Source organism: Pan troglodytes, chromosome 16 (assembly GCF_028858775.2).
Source record: "Pan troglodytes isolate AG18354 chromosome 16, NHGRI_mPanTro3-v2.0_pri, whole genome shotgun sequence".
In the NCBI taxonomy this organism is placed as follows: domain Eukaryota; kingdom Metazoa; phylum Chordata; class Mammalia; order Primates; family Hominidae; genus Pan; species Pan troglodytes.
Genome location: NC_072414.2, coordinates 64693303 through 64717258, shown reverse-complemented (window position 1 = coordinate 64717258; position 23956 = coordinate 64693303). Strand labels below are relative to the sequence as shown.

Sequence of the window (23956 nt, the reverse complement as noted above, 5' to 3'; positions counted from 1 at the left end):
CTGTTTTCAGAATGCAACTTAAAAATGGAGCCATTCAGTATTTAGTCCTTTGTATAGAGCTTCTTCCATTTAGCATAGTATTTTTTAGAGTAATCCATGTTGCATGTAGTTGGTTGCTTTTTATAGCTAGATAGTACTCCACTGTGAGTACAGAGCATTCCACTTTGGAATTATTATGAATAAAGCTGCTGTCAACAAGTGTTTGTGTAGACGTACTGTCATTTCTCTTGGGTAAAGGCCTATAGGAGGGAAATTGCTGGGTGAAAGGCCTTTTTTCCAAAATGGTTGGACCATTTACACTCCCTAAAACAGCATATGACAGTTGTGGTTGCTTTTCTTCCCCACAACCATCTGGAGTTGTCAATGTTTAATTTTACCCATTTTGACAGTTATACAGTGGTATTTCAGCATGGATTCAATTTGTATTTCCCTAATGACATATGAGCACTTTTTCATGTGCTTATTGACTATTCATATATCTTTCTTTGTGAAGTGTCCAAATCTTTTGCCTTTTTCTCCCCCAGTTGAGTTGTTTGCTTTGTGTATGTTGTTTGGGTTGTTAGGTTTTTTTGAGTAATAAGAATTGCATCCAAAATATTTTGGATACAAGTCCTTTGTCAGATATGTTTTGTACTTTCTCCAAGTCTGTGGCTTGATATCCTTTTTCTTAATGTCTTAATGTTCTTCTCTATGCCCAAAGAAATATTGGACCATGCCTATGTCACAAATATAGTCTCACTTTGTATATAAAATGTGTAAGTTTTTATCATGTACAGCATGTTTTGAAATATGTATATATTACCTTTACATTAGCTGTAGGTATATAGCTATATTGAGCTAATTATGCATTGTCTCAGTTTTTTGTGGTGAGAACACTTGAAATCTTCTGTTGGCAATTTTCAATAACTTTTTCTTCTTTAAATTCTTTTGTATTGTATTTTTATATACTAGCAAATTTTCAATAATACATTAAGTAGAGTCACCGTGTTGTACATCTCCCCAACCCCTGCCCCTAGATTGCTTTTCCATACAGCTATCCAGTCATTCCAGCAACATTGGTTGAAAAGACTTTTCCCATTGCATTGCTTTGGTACCTTTATCAAAAATCAAATGACTGTATAACTGTAAGGTCTATGTATGCACTCACTTCTGTTTTATTGCTCTATTTGTCTATCTTTATGCCAGTGCTACATGAGCACTATTATAGTAAGTCTTGAAGTAAGGCAGTGTAAGTCTTCCAATTTTGGTTTTTTTCCATGATTGCTTTACATGTTCTTGGTCCTTTGTGTTTCCATAACATTTTAGAGCCAGCTTGTCAAGTCAATTTCTACCCCAAAACCTGCTGGGATTATGATAGGATCTATAGATGAATTTCGGAAGAATTTTTATCTTAACAGTGTTTAGTCGTACAATGCATGAACATGATATATATTTCTATAATGGCCTTCTGTTTCACACCAGTGCTTTTGCCGTTTTCAGAGTAGAGGTCTTACGTGTAGTCTGTTAAATTCCTAAGTATTTCATATCAATAGTATTTGACACTTTTGTGATTTTTTTTTTATTTTCAAAATTGTTCCTTGTATATAAAAATACAATTGATTTTTGTACATTGACTGTATCTTGTGACCTTGCCAAATCCACTTGGGTGTAATCACTTTTATTTTAATAATTTATTTTTAGGATTCCTTAGGATCTTCTACATAATCATGTCATCTGTAAAGAGTTTTATTTCTTCCTTTCTAGTCTTTATGCCTTTTTATTTCTTGCCTTATTGCACTGGCCAGAACTCTAGTCCAGTATAATGCTGAATAGAAGTGGTAAGAGCAAACATCTTTGCCTTGGTCCTGATCTTAGGGGCAAAGTAGTCAATATTTCACTAAATATGATATCCATTGCATTTTTTTCTCATGGATGCCCTTCATCAGGTTGAAGATGTTCCCATCTATTCTTTATTTGCTGAGAATTTTTATGATTTTGTTTTGTTTTTACTTTCTCAGGGGCTGAGAAGGGTATTGAAGTTTTAGGTTCATAGCAAAATTGAGAGGAAATACAGACACTTGCCATATACCAGCTGCCCCAACACATGCATAGCCTCTTCCCTCCCTATCAACATCTCCCACATTTGTTACAACTGATGAATATATACGGACACATCTTTATCACCCAAAGTCCATAATTTACTTTTGGCTTCAGTCTTGTACATTCTGTGGCTTTGGACAGAGTCTCACTCTGTCACCCAGGCTGGAGCACAGTGGCACAATCTTGACTCACTGCAACTTCCACCTCCCGGGTTCAAGCCATTCTCCTGCCTCAGCCTCCTGAGTAACTGGAATTACAGGTGTGCGCCACCATGCCCGGCTAATTTTTGTATTTTTAGTAGAGATGGGGTTTTGCCATGTTGGCCTGGCTGGTCTGAAACTCCTGACCTCAGGTGATCTGCCCACCTCAGCCTCCCAAAGTGCTGGGATTACAGGCATGAGCCACCACACCTGGCCTGGACAAATATATTAATATAACAACATGCATCCACCACTATGGTATCATACAGGGTAATTTCACTGCCCTAACAACCCTCTGTGCTCTGTTCATCCTTCCCTCCCCACTAACGCCTGGCAACCACTGATCGGTTTGCTGTCTTATAGTTTTGCCTTTTCCAGAAGGCCATATTGTTGGAATCATGTGGGATGCAGCCATTTCAAATTGGTTCCTTTCTATAGTAATACGCACTTCAGTTTCCTACATATCTTTTCATGGCTCATTTCTTTTTAGAATTGAGTAGTAGTCTTTTATCTGGATGTACCACAGTTTATTCATTTATTCACCTATTGAAGGACATTTTGGTTGCCTCCAGGTTTTGGCAACTGTGAATAAAGCTGCTGTAAACATCCATGTGCAGGTTTTTGTGTGGACATACATTTCTAACTCCTTTGGGTAAATAGGAGTGTGATTGCTGAGTTCTAACATTAAAAGTAGGTTTAGTTTTGTAAGAAGCTGCCAAACTGTCTTCCAAAGTGGTTATACTGTTTTGCATTCCCAACATCAATAAATGACAGTCCATTGCTCAATATCCTCACCAGCATCTGGTGGTGTCAGTGTTCTGGATTTGGGCATTCTAATAGGTATGTAGTGGTATCTCATTTTAATTTGCATTTCTCTGATGATATATGATGTGGAACATTTTTAAATATGTTTATTTGCCATCTGTGTATCTTTGGTGAGGTGAGGGGTTTTGGTCCATTTTCTAGTCAGGTTGGTTTTTTTGCTTTTAAGTCAGTTTCACTGTTGCCCAGACTGGTGTGCAATGGTGCAATCTCCACTCATTGCAACCTCTGCCTCCCGGGTTCCAGCAATTCTTCTGCCTCAGCCTCCCAAGTAGCTGAGATTACAGGCATCATGCCTGGCTAATTTTTGTATTATTTTTAGTAGAGACGTGGTTTCGCCACATTGGCCAGGCTGGTCTCCAACTCCTGACCTCAAGAGATCCGCCCGCCTTAGCCTCCCAAAGTGCTGGGACTGCAGGCGTGAGCCATCGCGCCCGGCCTCAGGTTGTATTCTTAATGTAGAGTTTTTGAAGTTATTTGTATATTTTATGTAACAGTCCTTTATCATTTAAGAAACATGATGGGTTTTTTGTGTTTGTGTGTTTTAAGACAGGCTCTCGCTCCATCATCCAGGCTGGAGTGCAGTGACATGATCACAGATCATAGCTCAGTGCAGCCTCAACCTCTCAGGCTCAAGTGAGCCTCCTGCCTCAGCCTCTCAAGTAACTAGGATCACAAGATGTGCCACTACGCCCAGCTAATTTTTCTTTTAAATTTTTTTTGTAGGGATGGGGTCTCACCATGTTGCCTGGGCTGGTTTTGAACTCCTGGCTTCAAGTGATTCTTCTGCCTCCACCCCTCAAAGTACTGGGAATACAGGGGTGAGCCACCATGCCTGGCTATACTGGCTTTTTAAAAATTTATTTTTTTCTAGCTTGAGCAACAAAGTGAGACCCCCATCTCTTAAACAAAATTAGCTGGGCATGGTGGCGCATGCCTGTGATCCCAGCTACTTGGGAGTCTGAGGCAGGAGGAACACTTGAGTCCAGGAGTTCGAGGGTGCAGTGAGCTGTTTGAACCACTGCACTCCAGGCTGGGCAACAGTGAGTCCTTATCTAAAAAAAAAAAAAATTATTAGGTGTGGTGGCTCATGCCTGTAATCCCAGCACTTTGGGAGGCCAAGGCAGGTGGATCACTTGAAGCCAGGAATTCGAGACCAGCCTGGCAAACATGGCGAAACCGCCCCCCCTCCCCTCCCCCAGAAAAAATACAGAAATTAGCTGGGCCTGGTGGCTCACACCTATAGTCCCAGCTACTCGGGATGCTGAGGTGGGAGAATCACTTGAACCCAGGAGGCAGAGGTTGCAGTGAGCTGAGGTTGCACCACTGCACTCTGGCCTGGGCAACAGAGCAAGACTGTCTCAAAAAAAAAAAAAATTGCTTTTTTTGTGTATCTACTAAAATCATATGACTTTTCTCTTTTGTTAATGCATGTGAGTACTTTGGTTTTCAATAATGAACCAAGCTTAGGGTCCTGGGATAACTCCAACTTGGTCATGATTTACATATTCACCTTTTTATATAGTGCTGGATTGATTCGCTAATATTCTGTTGAGGATTTTTGTACCTATGTTCATACAGGGTAATAGTCTATAGTTTTGTTGTTTTGTAATGTCTTTGGTCCAGTTTTGACATCAGGGTTATTGCTAGCCTGATATAAACAAGTTAAGTTCTCGCTCCTATTTTCTGCAAATTTTTGTAAGGCTGAATTTATTTTGCCCCATAAATGTTTGACAGAATTTACCAGTATAATCATCTGAGCCAGGAGTCTGCTTTCAAGGATTACTTTTGATTTACAAATTCTGTTTCTTTAGTAGGACTTAAGATTTTACATTTCATCTTGTTTCTGTTTTGGGGTTTTTTTTGTTTTTTTTTTTTTTTTGAGACGAAGTCTTGCTCTGTTGCCCAGGCTGGAGTGCAGTGGCACGATCTTGGCTCACTGCAACCTCCGCCTCCCGGGTTCAAGCGATTCTCCTGCCTCAGCCTCTTGAGTAGCTGGGACTACAGGCATGTGCCACTATGCCAGGCAGTATGTTGTATTTTTCAAAGATTTTTGTCTATTGCATTTGTCAGGTTTATTGTCATAAAACTGTTCATAACATTCCCTTTTTCATGTCTGCAGAATCTGTAATGTTATACCCGCTTTCATTCCTGATACTGGTAATTTGTCTTTTTCTTGATCAGTTTAGCTGGGGATTTTTTTTTTTTTTCTTTTTCAGGAGAGAGGGTCTCATTCCATTGCCCAGGCTGGAGTGCAGTGGCACAATCGTGGCTCACTGCAGCCTCAATCTCCAGGGTTCGAGCAATCCTCCCACCTCAACCTCCCAAGTAGTTGGGACCACAGGTATGTGACGCCGTGCCCTGCTAACTTATTCTTTATTTTTTAAATTATTTTGGAGAGACGTAGGTCTCACTATGTTACCCAGGCTGGTCTTGAACTCCTGGGCTCAAGCAATACTCCCCCTCCCAAAGTGCTGGGATTACAGGCATGAGCTACCCACCGCACTCAGCTCTTTGTAGGGATTTATCATAAATTTTTTTTCCATAGAATTCGGGGCTTCTCAAATTTTTCTTTAATACTTGTTTGTTTGTTCCTTCTACTTACTTTGGGTTTATTTTTCTCTGCTTTTTCTAGCTTAAGGTGGAAACCTGTATCACTGATTTTCTCCTTTCTTCTGATAGAAGCATTTACAATTCTAAGTTTCCCTCTAAGCACTTTTAGCTGAATCCTACACATTTTGTTTTCATTATCATTTAGTTCAAAGTATTTCTTCTTTTTTTCCCTTGATTTATGAGTTGCTGTGTGTGTGTAAGAGACAAGGTCTCCCTCTGTTGTTCAGGCTGGAGTGCAGTGGTGCCATCATAGCTCACTGCAGCCTCAAACTCCTGGGCTCAAGCAATCCTGCTCCCTCAGCCTCCTGACTTGCTGGGACTACAGGCGTGCGCCACCACACCTGGCTAATTTTCGTATTTTTAATAGAGATAGGGTTTCACCATGTTAGCCAGGGTGGTCTCAAACTCCTGGCCTCAAGTGATCTGCCTGTCTTGGCCTCCCAAAGTGCTGGGACTGCAGGCATGAGCCACAATTTCTTTACTCACTCATCAGTTGATGGGCACTTGGGCTGGTTCCATATTTTTGCAATTGCAAACTGTGCTGCTATAAACAAGCATGTGCAAGTATCTTTTTCATATAATGATTTATTTTCCTCTGGGTAAGATATCCAGGGGTGGTATTGCTGAATCAGGTGGTAGAACTACTTTTAGTTAAGGAATCTCCGCAGTTTTCCATAGTGGTTATACTAGTTTACTTTCCCACCAACAGTGTAAAAGTGTTTCCTTTTCACCACATCCATGCTAACATCTATATTTTGATTTTTTGACTATGGCCATTCTTGTGGCAGTAAGATGGTATCACATTGTGGTTATGATTTGCATTTCCCTGATCTTTAGCAATGTTGAGCATTTTTTCACATTTCTTGGCCATTTGTATATCTTTTGAGAATTGTCTGTTCATGTCCTTAGCCCACTTTTTGATGGGAATTTGTTTTTTTTGTTTTTTGTGTTTTTTTTTTTTTTGCTGATTTGAGTTCCTTGTAGATTCTGGATATTAGTCCTTCATCGGATGTATAGATTGCAGAAATTTTCTCCTACTCTGTGGGTTGTCTGTTTAGTCTGCTGATTATTTATTTTGTTGTGCAGAAGCTTTTTAGTTTAATTAAGTCCCATCTATTTATCTTTGTTTTTGTTTTGTTTGCTTTTGGGTTCTTTAGTCATGAAGTCTTTGCCTAGGCCAATGTAGAGAAGGATTTTTTTCAATGTTATCTTCTAGAATTTTATGGTTTCAGGTCTTAGATTTAAGTGTTTGATCCATCTTGAGTTGATTTTTGTATAAGATGAGAGATGAGGATCCAGTTTCATTCTTCTATTTGTGGCTTGCCAATTATCCCAGCACCATTTGTTGAATAGGGTGTCCTTTCCCCATTTTTTGTTTGCTTACCGAAGATCAGTTGACCGTAAGTATTTGGTTTTATTTATGGGTTCTCTATTCTGTTCCATTGGTCTATATGCCTGATTTTATACCAGTACCACACTGTTTTGGTGACTGTGGCCTTGTAGTATAGTTCGAAGTCAGATAATGTGATGCCTCCAGATTTGTTCTTTTTACTTAGTCTCGCTTTGGCTTTGCAGATTTGTTCTTTTTACTTAGTCTTGCTTTGGCTATGCAGGCCCTTTTTTGGTTTCATATGAATTTTAGGATTGTTTTTTCTAATTCTGTGAAGAATGATTTTGGTATTTTGATGGGAATTGCATTGAACCTCTAGATTGCTTTTGGCAGTATGGTCATTTTCACAATATTGATTCTACCCATACATGAGCATGGGATGTATTTCCATTTGTTTGCGTCATCTGTGATTTCTTTCAGTGATGTTTTGTAGTTTTCCTTGTAGAGGTCTTTTACCTCCTTGGTTCAGTATATTCCTAAGTTGTTTTTTTGTTTGTTTTTTGTTTTTTGTTTTTTTGCAGCTATTGTAAAAGGGGTTGGGTTCTTGATTTCTCAGCTTGGTTGCTGTTGGCATATAGCAAGGCTACTGATTTATGTACTTTAATTTTGTATCCTGAAACTTTGCTGAATTGATTTACCAGTTCTAGGAGCTTTTTGGATGAGTCTTCAAGGTTTTCTAGGTATATCATGTCATCAGCAAACAGCGACAGTTTTACTTCTTCTTTACTGATCTGGATGCCCTTTCTTTCTCTTGTCTGATTGCTCTGGCTAGGACCATGTTCAGCTTTTCACAAACTATTTAGGATTAATTTTGTGTCCCACTACATAAAATATTAAAACCTTGCAACCATATATGCTTTATAGTTGTCATGTTATTTATGTATGTTCAGCCTCACAATACACTGTGATATTTTTTCTTTGAACAATCATATGTATTTTTTTAAAGTTAAACCGAGAGAGTATTTTATATTTACCACTTGTTTACATTTGTTATTTGTGGAAGGATTGGTCCGACATGAACTACTAAGCCATTATCAGACAATAATGAGTTTTCCTTGAAAACAAAAATCATTGTAGTGACACACTCCAAAGTGGTTTACTGTCTTTGGAATGCACAGTTTTGCCCAATATTATTCAGCAAGAAGGATACTTTTTTCTCATTGCTAGTTCATACTTCTACTTTCCTGCCTCTCTCTTTCAGTTTTCTAAAACCACATCTGTAGCTGTGATTATGTTCTTGGTTTCATTTTCCTAATTCTGTTACAAATTCTGATGACATGAGCAACCAACCCCCATACTAGAAGTTAGAATAGCTCCTATCTCACCAGAGTGAAAGAAAAATTGCAAATTCACATGCCCAAAAGACTGACCCTGCACACCCTAGTAGAGTTTATTTTTAAAAGAAAATCTAAGTCAAACTAATGTGGAAAGCATTGCTTCTTTACTGCTATCCCTGGAAGCAAAGCACCATCTTGCCCCCAAATGTGGAAAAACTCAAAAGCTCTGCTCTTGCATTCTCTGTTTCCACCATGCTATACTTTAAAAAGACTACCTTTTTACCCTTCTCTCCCCAAATATTAGAAGTTTCTCGGATCAGAGTAATGAATACAGTTCTGTCCTCTGAAAACCTCTTCCCTCTACATCAAAGCTTTCTGAAATAAAAGTAGTCCAATATCTACTCATTCAGTCTTCAAGTCCTTAAGTTTCTGTTGCCACCACTGCTTCATCAAAGATACATCACTGCTTGATGATTGATGGTTAAGAGCAAGAGCTCTGCATCCAGACCTGGATTAAAATCCTGGTCCTGCCACTTACCTTTGAAAATTTGTTTTGTCTCTCCTAACCTCAGCTTTCTCTTCTATAAAATGGGGATAACAGTACCTCTCTGTTGGAAGTGTTCAATGAGGCTGACCATTCTCTTCCCAAACCTTTCTTCGTTGGCTTCCCATAATACCACTCTCCTGGGTTTTTTCTTGTATCATATGCTTCTTTTTTGTGGGCTCTTCTGCTTCTCCCTCTAAATACTTCTTTCATTTGGTTGCCTGTCGTCTTATTCCTAGCTTTCCGTAGATGACTCCTTTCAAAACTATGGTTTTGATGATTCCTCAAATCTAAATTACTCCTGAATCTTAAATTTTTTTTGAGATGGGGTCTTGCTTTGTTTCCCAGGCTGGAATGCAGTGGCATGATCATAGCTTACTGCCACCTCAAATTCCTAGGCTCAAGTGATCCTCTTGCCTCAGTCTCCCAAATAGCTGAAACTACAGGTGCGCACAACCACGCCTGGCTTTTTAATTTTTTGTAGACATGAGGTCTGAGCCATCTTGCCCAGGCCAGTCTCCAACTCCTGGGTTCAAGTGATCCTCTGGCTTTGGCCTCCCAAAGTGCTGGGATTACACGTGTGAGCCACCGTATCTGGCCTACTCCTGAATCTTTATCTTCAAACCAGGTTTCATTCCTGAAATCCAGCTATTCAGGTATCTGATGGATATCATCATTAGATATCTTAAACATCTAAAACTAGATTCCACAACCAACCCTCGACCCTAGTCCAATATTCCTTTACTCTCCCTGGTTATCTAAGCCCCGAAATGGGTACCCAATTATTAACCTGCCACATCCAATCAATCCCCAATTCCTGTTGATACTAGCTCCTAAATCTCTCTTCCTCTTTTTTCACTAAGACTTTTCCAGTTTCAGAAAGTAACTAGACCATTTCATTCTAATATACTAGACTCCATGCTGATGTAGAAGTGTTCACAATTGTTCAGGGTACAAATCCACGTTTGCCACATACCACCAGCTGAATGACAAAGGCATCACTTCTGATACTTTTTGAGATACATGAAATGAAGGGGGTCCTGCTCAGTTAGCTGCTTCTTCAATGTCAAAACAGACCCTGTAATAAAATAAGGAACTCCAACCGGTTTGGTAGTAGGTCAGTTTTCTATCATCTATCTATCTATCTATCATCTTTAAATTATGGTGATTAAAGGGCACTTTCAGTGCAAAATGGGGACTGGCCCTCAGTAAGCAAATTGCTGGCTTATCATGCATCAGGGTTGCTGCAGAGGCCATGCCTGTACCAAGCAGGAACTTGGCCTTGAGGTTCCTCCTCCAATTTCAAAATAGGCTTAGACACAGGTAAGGGAAGACCGTGATCATAGGTTCTTTTAGGTTTTTATTATGATCTCTTGTTTTTATACCTGAATAACAATTTTCCCCAAAGGAATGATGATATGTAATCTTTATTCTAAAAAGGACACATAGTGTATTGATAGCATCTCGTCAGTGGTTATCACTGACTATCTTCAATAACAATTACTCATCTAAGAAACTCTTCCTTTTTTCTTTAAAATCGTTGGTGCTGATCCAGACAAGCCCTGGGCTGCTGCTCCTCATACTGATAGGATCTAGCTTTTAGACTGACCCCTCTCAAGAACAAAATACAGGGAGGGACTTGTTCTGGATTCCCTTTGGGCAAATGCAGCTGCAATTCTCAGCAGGCTGGGCCTCAACTTCCAGGGCTTTTGTTTTTTTTCTTTTAAATGTATACTATTAAAGTTGGATTATTAATCTAATATTTGTGTTTGCCTTGGGGACTAATAAACCTCACAACCTGAGGATCACCTCAGTTAAACCAAGGCTTTGTCATCACAGAGCTACTCAGCAGAAGTCTGTCTCAGCTGTTCCTTGAACTAAGGAAGGAGTCAGTCAGCTAGGAGAGAAAAGTCCTTTTGAAAGCAGACAGCATCATGTACCTTGCTGACTCAGCTACATACATAAAGCCTCAAGCCTTGCTGCCAGTTCTTAAAGGAACTGTGTTCTCTTTTCACTTTTCCTGGCTTATGGGGCAGTAGAGGGTTTCCGACCTCAAATGCCAATACCAGGTAGGTAGAAGGACCTTAGGCTCAACTGCTGGCTCCTCGTAATCATAACACACACTGTATTCTGTGGTGGGTGCCACTCTGCCTGTGTCATGTCACCTTTCCTAATCCAGCACATCCTCGCCCAAGAAAACCCTATTTTGGGGTCATTCATTCTATTCTTATTTCTCTCTTATTTGTTCTGATGTTTCAGTTGGACTTGATTCCACCGCAGGCTCTGGCTCCAGAGGAAGAGATGGGGGCTTTGTGAACTGGGATGTTCCTCCAGCACCTAGTAACAAAATAAAAACTTGAATCCTCATGTTCCACAATTTCAGAAGAAATCATTCTTTTTTGCTGTTAGAGTTCAAGAGGAAACCCCATATTTTCTGGAACCAGTGGGACTGACCCATTAGCTATAAGGGAAGACTATAACTGAGAAATAAAGCAACAGTCAAGTTTGCCTTCAATGAGTCACTGAAAAATATTTAATTACGTGTCAACTTCTGATAAAGCAGTAAAAATTAAACATTGCATAACAGGATATACTTAATAACATATTGCTAAAATTGGAAAGACCAGTGTATAGACCATCCAACTAAGTCTGTGAGTAGCTGTTACCTACTACATAGCTCGCCTTAAGGAAACAAGTGCCAATTTAGCCACCCTGTGTTTTTTTTCTCCCCTTGTGGCCAATACTACGTTGGACATATGAGTCTGAAGAGAACCTCACTGAAAGCTATAATCTCTTTGCTGACACATGTGGCTTGTACCTGCAAGGTCTTCATGGAGCTCTGTATGGTCCTACCTGAGGGGAGCGTCCTGTATGCAGCTGCTGAAGACATTGCCTGTCCTAGAGCTTGATTAGAGCCCAGAGGCTGCTGGAAACTGGCAGGTTTGCTGGTTGAAGTGGTCTGGTGCTTTGATTTGGGATCTTTAACTGGTTTGGTCCAGACCAGTGCCTCCCCAACCTGGAGAGCAGCTCCCAACTTCTGAGCCATCTCCACCATCTTGTGTCCACAAAGGAAGTAAAAGAATCAAAAGCATGACTGTCAGAGACAAGCCAACCCACTTCTTTGGTCTTCGAGCTGGGGTTTTAGCTGAAATAGTGTCTGGTCGTACTAGCAGCTGAGGCAGGAAGTACTTATCAAACAGTAGAGAATACAGATTGCCTTTACTGGATGGCACGGTGGTTCACATAGGATCTCAAAACCCAACAATTCAAGCCTGGTGCATTACTGGGCCAAATAGTGCATTTCCTACAACACCTACAACAAGTGAAATAGGGCTGGGCACGTGGATCACGAGGGTCAAGAGATTGAGACCATCCTGGCCAACATGGTGAAACCCCGTCTCTACTAAAAATACAAAAATTAGCTGGGCGTGGTGGCACGCGCCTGTAGTCCCAGCTACTTGGAAGGCTGAGGCAGGAGAATTGCTTGAACCCAGGAGGCGGAGGTTGCAGTGAACTGAGATTGCGCCATTGCACTCCAGCGTGGGCAACAGAGCAAGATTCCGTCTCAAAAAAAAAAAAAAAAGTGAAATAGAAGGAAGCTACAGACAGACACAGACCTCAACTTTGATGAGCTGAATTAGCAATAACAACTCAGTAAGCCTGAATTTCCTTTTATTATTATTCTAGGAAAGTTTTTCTCAGGCGGTTATTAATTGATGAACTCATGCTGCTAGGAACATCAAAGCCAGAACAGCCATGAACGTGTAATACCTTGGATTTGGATGATTTGGGCTTGATTTTTAAAAGTCTCCTGAGAGCTTACTTATGACTCTTGGGAGCTAATAAAAGACATACCTCAGAGTCAAATTCCAGAGAGCTATTGTCCTTGAGTAGGCTGACTTTCTTCTCCATCTCCTGATATTGGGCCAGGGCGTTCTTCTTCTCGCCCTGGTTGTACAGCAGCACAGCATAGTTCAGGTTTACTAAAGGGTTACACCTGTGGCAGACAGAGATTCTATGGAGCTGGGGGCTCTGCAACAAATGGTAATTTAGAGATCCTTCTCATTACACAAAAACAAAACAAAACTGGTTAAGTAGAGATTTCTCCATTATGCAGCAAGGTAGGTACATACGTGCTAAGCAGACCTGGGGAGAAGAATCAAGGAATTAATGGCCTAACAAGCAAAGCTGGTATTGGGACCAAATCTGGCATCTCCGCCCTCAACAGAGACTACCTAGGCCAGGGTTGAAAAAGGGATCTCTACCCTGCTGTCTAGAAGATGCCAGCGGAGTAAATCCTGGAAGAGTCAAGTTTTATCTTGAATTAAACAGCCCAGAGTCCCATCTGATATTCCAGCTAGCCCATAGCTATCAGCAACCCAAGCCCACTGCCAGTTCTGACATTCTCTAGCCTCCTGATTACTCAGTTTAGGACTGGAAACATTTTCTCAGAGTGTCAATTCCTGCTGAGCCACCACATACTTAGGAGACACATCCCTCCACACTGAGGTCTGCTATGTACTAATGCCATAGAGGAACAGCTGGGCTGACACAGGCAGCACCAATGCTATGGCACCACCTCATGGCTTTGGAGAGTCCAACCCCCGCCAGTACCATTCTCAACAAAGCGCATACTTATCCAGGTGGACTGCTTCTGCGTAGGCTCTCTTGGCATTCTCTATATCTTCCAGATTGGTCAGAGCCACTGCAACAAAGAAAGCACTGCAGCTGGAGAGCTCAGCTTAGAAGACAAAAGGAGTATTAAAGACTACCCCCAAAGTAAACTTCACCCTGTCAGCTCATGGCACCAGAGTTTACTAAGTTAGCTTAGATACCTGGTGCTATCTTCAACCATCTCTTCTACAATCAATCAGTTGCCAGGTTCTATGCATCCTTTTTTTGCAGTTTCTTTTCTGACACTGCCCTTGTTCAGGCCCAAGTAGTTTCAGGCTTTCCATTTATTCCCCAGTGTCAAAGTCCCCACCTGCCTCCATTCCACTTTCCGCAGCGCTGCCAGGTATCTCACTGCCTTACAAATCTGACCACATTACCATCCTACTTAGGAATCCTCACTGGCCCCCCACATCTATAACCATGATCTTTACACTTTCATTTAGCAGTAAAACACTCCCCCCACTTTTTAAAATCAGTATTTCCTTGACACCTAATATATAAAACAAAAACAGCTGCTCTGGAAGCCCTGCCCATTCCACCTCCCCACCAGCTATGCACTCACTCCTACCAGGCACCTAAGAGGAGATCTAGGAAGACAACTGGACAAACATGGCCTCTAAGATAAAGTCCTTGCACTGTACGCATGACCTCCATAATCTGACCCCAGAATATCTTTCCTGACTCATCTCCCATCATATTCTCTAACACTAACCCCCACTAACAGCAAGGGACACTGCAGTTTCATGGCTACATGCCTTTCTTCACAGTGGCTCCTCAGCCATTCTGTGCTATTCCATTTTAGCTTGTTGTTCAGGATCCAGTTTGAATGCCATCTCTACTTTGTAAAGTTAGCATCGCTGTTATCTCTTACATTATGGCTGTTTACATTTCTATGTTCCATTAGAACCCAGCTATCTAAAGAAACTATCAACACAGTAAACAGACAACGTACAAAATGGGAGAAAATATTTGCAAACCATGCAGGTCTAATATCCAAGATCTATAAGGAACTTAAGCAAATTTACAAGAAGAATACAATCCCATTAAAGTGGGCAAAGGACATAAACAGACACTTCAAAAGAAGACATACATGCAGCCAACAAGCATATGAAAAACTCAGTATCACTGATTAGAGAAATGCAAATTGAAACCACAGTGAGATAACCATCTCACACCAGTCAAAATGGCTATTATTAAAAACTCAAAATATAACATCCTGGTGAGGCTGCAGAGAAAAGGGAATGCTTATACACTGTTGATGGGAGTGTAAATTAGTTCAACCATTGTGGAAAGCAATGTGGCAATTCCCCAAAGAGCTAAAAATACAACTACCCTTCGACCCAGCAATCCCATTACTGGGTATATGCCCAAAGGAATATAAATCGTTCTGCCATAAAGACACATGCATGTGTGTGTTCAATGCAGCACTATTCACAATAGCAAAGATGTGAAATCAACCTAAATGCCCATCAATGGTAGACTGGATAAACAAAATGTAAATGTACACCATGGAATACAACACAGCCATACAAAAGAACAAGATCGTGTCCTTTGCAGCAACATAGATGGAGCTGGAGGCCACCATCCTTAGCAAATTAATAAAGGATAGAAAACCAAATCCTGCATGTTCTCACTATAAGAGCTAAATGATGAGAACACATGGAGACACAGGGAAACAGACACTGGAGCTTACTGGAGGAGGGGGAGGGCCAGAAAAAAATAACTATTGGGTACTAGGCTTAGTACTGAGTGATGAAATAATCTGTACAACAAATCCCCATGACACACATGTGCCTGTGTAACAGGATGCACATGTACCCCTGAACCTAAAATAAAATTTTTAAAAAAAGAGAGAGAGATGGAGTCTCACTGTGTTGCCCAGGCTGTACTCCCAACTCCTGGGCTTAAGCAAACTTCCTGCTTTAGCCTCCCAAGTAGCCAGCACTACAGGTAGGTACCATCACACCCCACTTTAGCCTTTTTATTCTGATGTTTTGACATCTGGGGCCTTACTGACCCTGGGGAGACTGTCCCTCCCACAGTCAGCTAATTCCTAGATATAACCCCTACAAGAGTGCCTTCTGTATGCAGACCAACCAATCCAGTGTTCATATTCTTAACTGCCTCCTTTACTGGGCCCTGACACTGGGCCAATATTCCCTAGTCCTAGTCACCCGAGGGTCAGGTACCAGACACCTAGAGACAGCCCTATAGCCCAGAGCCCACTGAAATTATTCAAACTGGCCAATCCCCAACCTGGTTAACCTGCTTTCCCGGTCTTGCCCCGGGGAGGGCATTTCTACCCATGAAAACTACAATAAAGAATTGTGCCCACATTTACCCCTTGCTCCCTCTACCTCCTGATTGACCTGGTGCTTCCCCATGTAGCCCTGCATGGTGTAGCATGCCCTCCTTCTCAGGAATTGTAACAGACTATCTTTCCAGTGGCAGATGTCTTCTGATCTGTTGCCCATACCATATCTGAATAATAATAAAACCTATGTTTTTTTTTTTTTTTAAAGTTATCTTTGTATTCAGGCAACCCTCAAATAACCACAATTGCTTTTGCAAGCTTTCTCTTTTAAATAAGAACCCACAGTAATGAACAAAAAGCCACTGGAAGACGACTGCCAAATGAGGACATGGAAATCTGCTTTGGGTCTTACATTTAGTAAGTAAATGTATATGGAGAAAAAAATTCCTAGGAAGACTATTTAGTCAGTACTTTAAAATGGTTGTGCATAATTGTTAAAGTGTTTGATTAATTTTAACTTATTTTTATGATCAATTTTAGTATTTGCATGGCATAAAATGGAGTTTCAGGAAGAGAATGGCATTCTATGTAACATGCTCAGAAGAGATAAGGGTTTCAACATAAGGTAGCTTGACTTGGAAGTATCACCTAGGGGCCAATTATAGTAACAACAATATTAATAATAATAGACCAATTATATAACCACAGTAAAACCAACAGTTTTCAAAAATCAGTATTTCAACAAAACCAGTATTATTAATTGAGTGCTTAATCACACAATCCTCACATCAGCCCTAGGTACATATAATAAGTAGTAGAGGCAGGACCCTACCTAAAACCCAAGCTCTTAACACTTGCTGTCTGGAACTTAGTTGGACTCAATATATACATAAATGAATTGTCAAGGCAAGAGGAAAAAATTGGTAAAAGGTGAACTACGGATGATCTTTATTTAACCTGTTGGTCTCTGAGTGAAACTCCCCCAAGTTAGAAACAACCAAGTTCTTTTGTCATCTTTTTCTATTTCTTCAAGCTCCAGGAAAGTAATCCAGATTCCTATAGGATCTCTAAGGGAATGGCTCCTATGAGACAGCCACTGATCTTCTATGATTCTAATCCATTTTTCCCTCATTACAGATGGCAGAGAGAGTTTTCCACATAAATGTTTCTTACCTGCCAAGAGCATGTAGAGCTCCCCCATCTTTGGCTGGAAGTTGATGGCCGCACTGAGAAAATGAAAAGCTGATGCATACTGCTGCATGGTCAAATGGACAAGGCCCAAATTATACAGAATCTTCCAATCGAAGGGTGCCAAGTAGTTGGCTCGTTTCAGGCAGCTGATGGCCTATGAGAGAGAAGGGGCACTCAATGAGAAGGGCAAGCTAAACAGACCCAATAACCACATGTAGAAATGCAAACAAAGAACATGAGGGGACACTCACCGCCACATATTTCTTCTTGCCAAAGAAACACATTCCAATGTTATTCCAGAGTGGAGGACTTTCTGGAACAGCACAAGCCACAACTCTGTATTTGGTGAGGGCAACATCAAAGTCCCCGTGGGTCTGCATCATGCTGCCTGCTGCCAAGATGGCCTGAAAACATGGCACAGAGAAAGTCATTCAGTCATTCCCAAAAGGCTGTAGCAGTGAGGCAGCTTTCCTGAGTCTATACTCAGCAGGCCCATCAGCATAGATGGGACTGGAAAATTTCTTCCAGGGACATAAATATATCCAACCTATTGGGACAAATGTTCCTGAGGAATGTCCTTGCACCCTACACTGTGGCTCTCTGGCACAGCACAAAAAAAAGATGTTACTTGCTTTACCCATCTGTTTCCTACTTCTAGCCAGGAAAGTCAGTATTTCAGAATGAATACCAGAGCCCTTTAAGTAAAAACTTCCTTTAATCTGTTCTCTGCAGCCCCTATTTGGTATACCAAGTGTTCTAGATACCTGAAATACACCTGTACGTGGCTACTTAAGGTAAATTTCTTTCTACCATAGAACAGAGGGTGAGTCAGCTTTAGGCTTCATCAGCCCAGCCCTTTCATTTCTCTAAGGAAAGGTATCAAGGTGGGAGCTGACAGGCTAATGCTACTTCCTAAATCAGAATTCAGTTTGTATCTTTTAATAAACAGCTTGTCTTGCTGCATCTCCTCAATGATGTTCATCCATTTGATGCTATTCCTTCTCATTCCCAAAGTCACATCTAGAAAAAAAGTTGTAATATCAAATCATTAGGACTCTAGAAGTCATTTCAACATAATTATTGTTTCTTTTTAGAGACAGGGTCTCACTCTGTCACCCAGGCTGGAGTACAGTGGTGCCATCATAGCCCACTGTAGCCTCAAACTCCTGGGCTCAAGTGATCTTCCCTCTTCCACCTTCCGAGTAGCTAGGACTACAGGTGTGTGCCACCATGCCTGGATAATTTTTTTTGTAGAAATGGGGGTCTCACTATGTTGCCCAGCCTGGTCTTGAACTCCTGGCCTCAAGTGATCCTCCTGCCTCAGCATTCCAAAGTGCTGGGATTACAGGCATAAGCCACCATGCCCAGCAGATTTATTTATTTATTTATTTTTTATTTATTTTTTTTTTGAGACAGAGTCTCGCTCTGTCACCCAGGCTGGAGTGCAGTGGCACACGATCTCAGCTCACTGCAAGCTCTGCCTCCCGGGTTCACGCCATTCTCCTGCCTCAGCCTCCCGAGGAGCTGGGACTACAGGCGCCCGCCACCACGCCCAGCTAATTTTTTTGTATTTTTAGTAGAGACGGGGTTTCACTGTGTTAGCCAGGATGGTCTCGATCTCCTGACCTCGTGATCTGCCCGCCTCAGCCTCCCAAAGTGCTGGGATTACAGGCGTGAGCCACCGCGCTGGGCCGCAGATTTATTTTTGACAATAGTTGTGGAGGCATTGCTAATTTCTTAAGTAACACATAAGCTTTACTAGCACTATGATCTGCCTTCTGCAGGGGTTACACGTCTATTATAACAAATGTGCACTTTTAGAAGATAAGTAGAGCATACTTGACACTATTTTCAAATAAGAAGAGCCACCTTTTATTTATATTTTTTCTATTTCTCAGGTATCCAAATTTAAGAAGCTATTCCTTTGCTTTCCAGGGTCAGATCACCTCTAGGAGCAGTGGGACCGTCTATATGAAGGCCAGAGCCTTCACAGCCTGTAATACCTTGTAGTTGGTAGGGTCATAAGTCAGTGCATTGCCAAGATGTTCAAATGCCTTCTGGTAAATGCCGAGCTTGGGAAAAAAGCAAACAAGACAATTTACATCAGCAAGGAGATGGCAGTTAAAAGAGTCTGGCCAGACCAGGCGTGGTGGCTAATGCCTATAATCCCAGCACTTTGGGAGGCTAAGGTGGGTGGATCACCTGAGGTCAGGAGTTCGAGACCAGCCTGACCAACATGGAGAAACCCCATCTCTACTAAAAATACAAAATTACCCAGGCATGGTGGCACATGCCTGTAATCCCAGCTACTTGGGAGGCTGAGGCAGGAGAATCGCTTGAACCCAGGAGGCAGAGGTTGCAGTGAGCCGAGATCACGCCATTGCACTCCAGCCTAGGCAAAAAGAGTGAAACTCCATCTCCAAACAAACAAAAAAAAAAGTCTGGCCAACCTCACCCAGAACAGAAATGCTCTGGCTTTTTTGAGTTCTCTTGACTTTAAAAAAAAAAAAAAAAAAAAAAAAAAAAGCAGCTACAGTTACCAGATAATAAAGAAAGAAAACTAAAAATCCCCAGTCATGGTTTTCCTTCTATTTTTGTTAATTTGTCACCTGATAAGGTCAAAGTATCTATTTGATAAGAACCATCTCTGCCCCACTAGTACTGTTCCACATTAATGCCTCTTGGCAGGAAATGAGCTGGGTATCCTCATCTCCCGTGGAGCCAACCTCCCAAGCCAAAGCCCAGGAAGACCCAGGGTTAAGCTCCTGATTCCTTTTAAAGAAAAATGAAATAGACATAAAGGCCACCACAGAGGCAGGGCTGGAGGCCGAATCAGCTGACCAAGGAACTTGGCAAATGTGTATATTGGGCAAGGGGTAAAAGCCCCTTGGATACCTGGGCCCTGGGCCCTCAGCCAGAGAACAATGGAGCTAAAAGAATCCCATTCACATTCAGGAATGTTGAGGGGACAGAAAACTTCTTATTCTAGATAAAAGTATACTTTGCCTTCTCTCTTTCCAATAAGACTCTGGCTGGGAAGAAAGATCAAAAGAAATGGCTTTGCCCCAAAGCCCTAAGTGCTCACTTGTATCTGTTTCTCTCCTCACAACAAAATAACAGCCTCCAAGACCAGAGTTATTTCTCATATATGCTCTTTCCTGGATAGCATAAGAATTTTTTTTTTTTTTCTGAGACAGGATCTGGCTCTGTCACCCAGGATGGAGTGCAAGTGACTCAATCTCAGCTCACTGCAACCTCTGCCTTCCAAGTTCAAGCAATCTTCCCATCACAGCCTCCCAAGTAGCTGGGACTACAGAAGCATGCCATCATGCCTGGCTAATTTTTGTATTTTTTGTAGAGACAGGGTCTCACTATGTTACCCAGGCTGGTCTCCAACTCCTGAGCTCAAGTGATCCACCAGCCTCAGCCTCCCAAATTGCTGGGATTACAGGCATGAGACCACACCCAGCCTAGGTAAGAATTATAATTGCACTAGGCTAAAATAGAATTGCTTCCAATTTAAATGCAGAAAATTAATTCCTTTAGCAAAGAGTATCAAATAGAGAGAGTGTAGTTCATGAACTTTATATGACCTTTAGTAAAATAAATATCAGAATGCAGGAAAACCACCATACACACAAACCCAAAACCATTTCTAACATCAGTGCATGAATGAGTACAGAGTTTTCATTACCTGTAAGTAGAGTAATCCTAAAGTTGTAAGAAGCTCTGTATTTTCTGGTGAGAACCTGCAACATAGAGATGCTCAGAGGGAACAAGATGTAGATGAGAAACACGGAGACACATGCACAGTAATATGCCCTCGTGCAATACTTGACAGACCCCACTGAGCCTCTTCCTCCCCATGGAAATACCTGAAGGCAATTTGGGAATTGCCATCAAAAGTAGGTCATCTCAACCCTGGTGATAAGGAGAACTGCTCAGCAAGAAAAATGAGGCTTAGAATTCAGATTCCTTTCTTAGGGTAAAAGTCCTAAGAAAGAACCTATAGAATGTTTTGCATGACTGTCTTGGTCACACTGATAAAATTAAAGAACAATGCTTTATAAACCAAGTCAGCCTAGAACACACACAGTTTCACCAGTCCTCTCTTGTGGGATTTTTTTTCTATTCTCATTGTGCTCACAATGCCAGGCAGCATAATTTTCTGTGTAATTTAGGATCCCAAGGCCCCTAATGCTGTTCTCTCCACTTAAACAAAGAGCTATATACCAAGTAGCCAAACTAAACAAAAGAAGGAAGATACATACCAATCCTAGGGAAGAAGGTGCTACTGACCTTTGGGAGTAAACACTGATGTAAGTAAAATACTCACGTCAGGGATTGCCTGCTCAATCCCTCACTAGTATTTGTCTTTGTCACAAAACCAAGGCAACACTGAGTTGAGATGATCTGACCATAGGATCATCAGACAGTTTCAACAGTAAAACACCAAAGGGCTATGAACAATGTCTTCTGCTTCTAAGGAATGATATAGGGCACTGGTTACCTATAGGAAGACCTGAACCAGAAGATGCAAAGCCCCAGCCAGGGGAGGCCTGAGCTGACCAAACAGAGCTTTCTCAATTCAACTAGGAATCCGCCTTTCACTTTCTGCCATAATAAACATCCACTTTGATCACTTCCCTCCCCAAAGCCAGGTAACTTCTGTAATTCTAGCAATATCGGCTTCCCCACTACAACATAACTACTCTCTTCAAAGCTGTAGGTCATGAACAACGGTCTCTATCTTCTCAGTAAGGCTTCAGATTTTAGCTGTCCACATTTCTCCCTTAGGAAATTTAGTGACCAAAGTCCTTGATCAGTTACTGGAAGAATGTTCCCCTTGGGATTTATGTATGCTATTCTCAAAGAGCTAACCTCTAGAAGGCAGGGGTCAGGGATCAGGGCTACTACCTAGCACCACAGAGGCACTGAACATGTTACATGGCTCCTTACTACTTGCCCAAATATACAGCCTCTTGATGACAAAAGTCTCTTCTGTAGCTTAACAAACCAAGTGATTTTTCTGTTTTAGACACAAAATATGGTTGAAGAAAATTCAGAAAGCAGTGCTGTGACTGATATAACCAGAAAATTTACTACCATGGTAGAAGACAAAGATGATTAACAAATTAATAGAAATCTAAGTTTAGTTCAGAATCTAATTATTAGGAATAATAAGCCTTGAACCACAGACCAGACATTCTATTAAGGGACCAAACAAATGAGACAAAGCATTTTGCTACAGCTATCCCATTTAAAAGAAACAACACAAGGCCGGGTGCAGTGGTTCACACCTGCAATCCCAGCACTATGGGAGACCAAGGCAAGCAGATCACTTGAGGCCAGGAATTCGAGACCAGCCTGACCAACATGGTGAAACCCTGTCTCTGCTAAAAATACAAAAATTAGCCAGGGGTGGTGGCGTGCTCGTGCAGTCCCAGCTACTCAGGAGGCTGAGGCATGAGAATCGCTTGAACCCAGGAGGCAGAGGTTGCAGTGAGCCAAGATCGCGCCACTGCACTCACCCCTGGGCGACAGAGCGAGACTGTTGAAATAAATGAAAGGAAGGAAGAAAGGAAGAAAAGAAAGAAAGATGGGAATGGGAGGGAGGGAAAGGAAGGAAAGAAAAGAGAGAAAAAGGAAGGAAGGGAGAGAGGGAGGGGGAAGGGAGATGGGAAAAGGGGAAAGGGGGAAGGGAAAGGGGGAAGGGAAAGGAGGAAGGGGAAAGGGGGAAGGGGGATGGGGAAAGGGGGACAGGGAAAGGGGGACGGGGAAAGGGGGACGGGGAAAGAGGGAAGGAGGAAGGGGAAGAGGAAGGGGAAAAGGGGGAAGGGGGAAAGGGAAAGGGGGAAGAGAAAAGGGGGAAGGGAAAACAGGGAAAGGGAAGGGGAAAATGGGGAAAGGGAAGGGGAAAACGGGGAAGGGGAAGGGAAAATGGGGAAGGGGGAAAAAGATACTGGTCTCATGCTAATAAGGCCAAATGTTTTGTTTTGTTTTTTACTGAATCAGGAGATTTCTGTCCCTAATAATATCTCTGAAAACAGAAGATCTGTTATTAACATATGATACCAAAATGGCAGACTGTCGGACAACTCTTAAATCTGTTATTTCCTTCTCCTTGAGTGCTTGTCTGCCCACTTCCCTTGTAACTATCATGTAGTTTTGAACCATGGAATGTAAACAGGAACGATGTGTGCAATATCTGGGTCATTTAAAACTTATTACCAAGGCCAGGTGCAGTGGCTCACACCTGTAATTCCAGCACTTTGGAAGGCTGAGGCAGGAGGATCGCTTGAGCCCAGAAGTTTAAGACCAGCCTGGGCAACACAGCAAGACCCTGTAAACACAAAAACAGTTTTTTTTTAAATTAGCTGGGCATGGTGGCACATGCCTGTAGTCCCAACTACTTGGGAGGCTGAGGTAGGAAGATTGCTTTAGCCCAAGAGGTTGAGGCTGCAGTGAGCTGTGTTCTCCACTGCACTCCAGCCTGAGTGATGGAGTAAGATCATGTCTCTCTCTCTCTATATATATATATAGCCAGATGCTTATTCCATGCTTAGCTTCCCATACCATCTCCTTCCACCACAGCCTGGATGTGGATGTTACATTCAGCATCAACCATGCAGGTAAAGACAACAGCCTAAGGAATGGTGAGTTAATAAGGAAGAAACCTGGATCCCTGGCTGACCTTGTAGAATAGAGCTGCCCAGCTAACCTAAAGCAGCAGTCATCCTTATAGGTAAGAAAGAAACACAGTCTACCTTATTGAAGCCACTGGGAGCTCTTAAACTTCAGCTTAAACTTTAACTCATACAGTAAGTAATTAATCAAACATATTCACTCTTTTAGGCTTGGGAGTTCACGTATCCACTCAATTTTCTTAGTTTCTCACTGTTTTAAAGGAAA

The 23956-nt window shown here is 41.7% G+C and overlaps 1 protein-coding gene across 7 annotated transcripts in view; it reads right to left on the bottom strand.

Annotated features, from left to right (window-relative positions):
- Window positions 1–10268: 10268 nt before the first annotated feature.
- BBS4 (Bardet-Biedl syndrome 4) overlaps window positions 10269–23956 on the bottom strand; it is a 52218-nt gene continuing 38530 nt past the window's right edge. For 2 of the 7 annotated variants that reach the window (XM_016927056.4, XM_009429004.4), the window contains 8 exons: window positions 20739–20793; window positions 19048–19116; window positions 17296–17448; window positions 17027–17198; window positions 13561–13630; window positions 12781–12922; window positions 11779–11980; window positions 10269–11262 (listed from right to left, as the gene is read on the bottom strand). In XM_016927056.4, coding sequence (XP_016782545.1) covers window positions 11153–11262; window positions 11779–11980; window positions 12781–12922; window positions 13561–13630; window positions 17027–17198; window positions 17296–17448; window positions 19048–19116; window positions 20739–20793 — 973 coding nt within the window. In that variant the 3' untranslated portion in view covers window positions 10269–11152. 7 annotated transcript variants of the gene reach the window in all.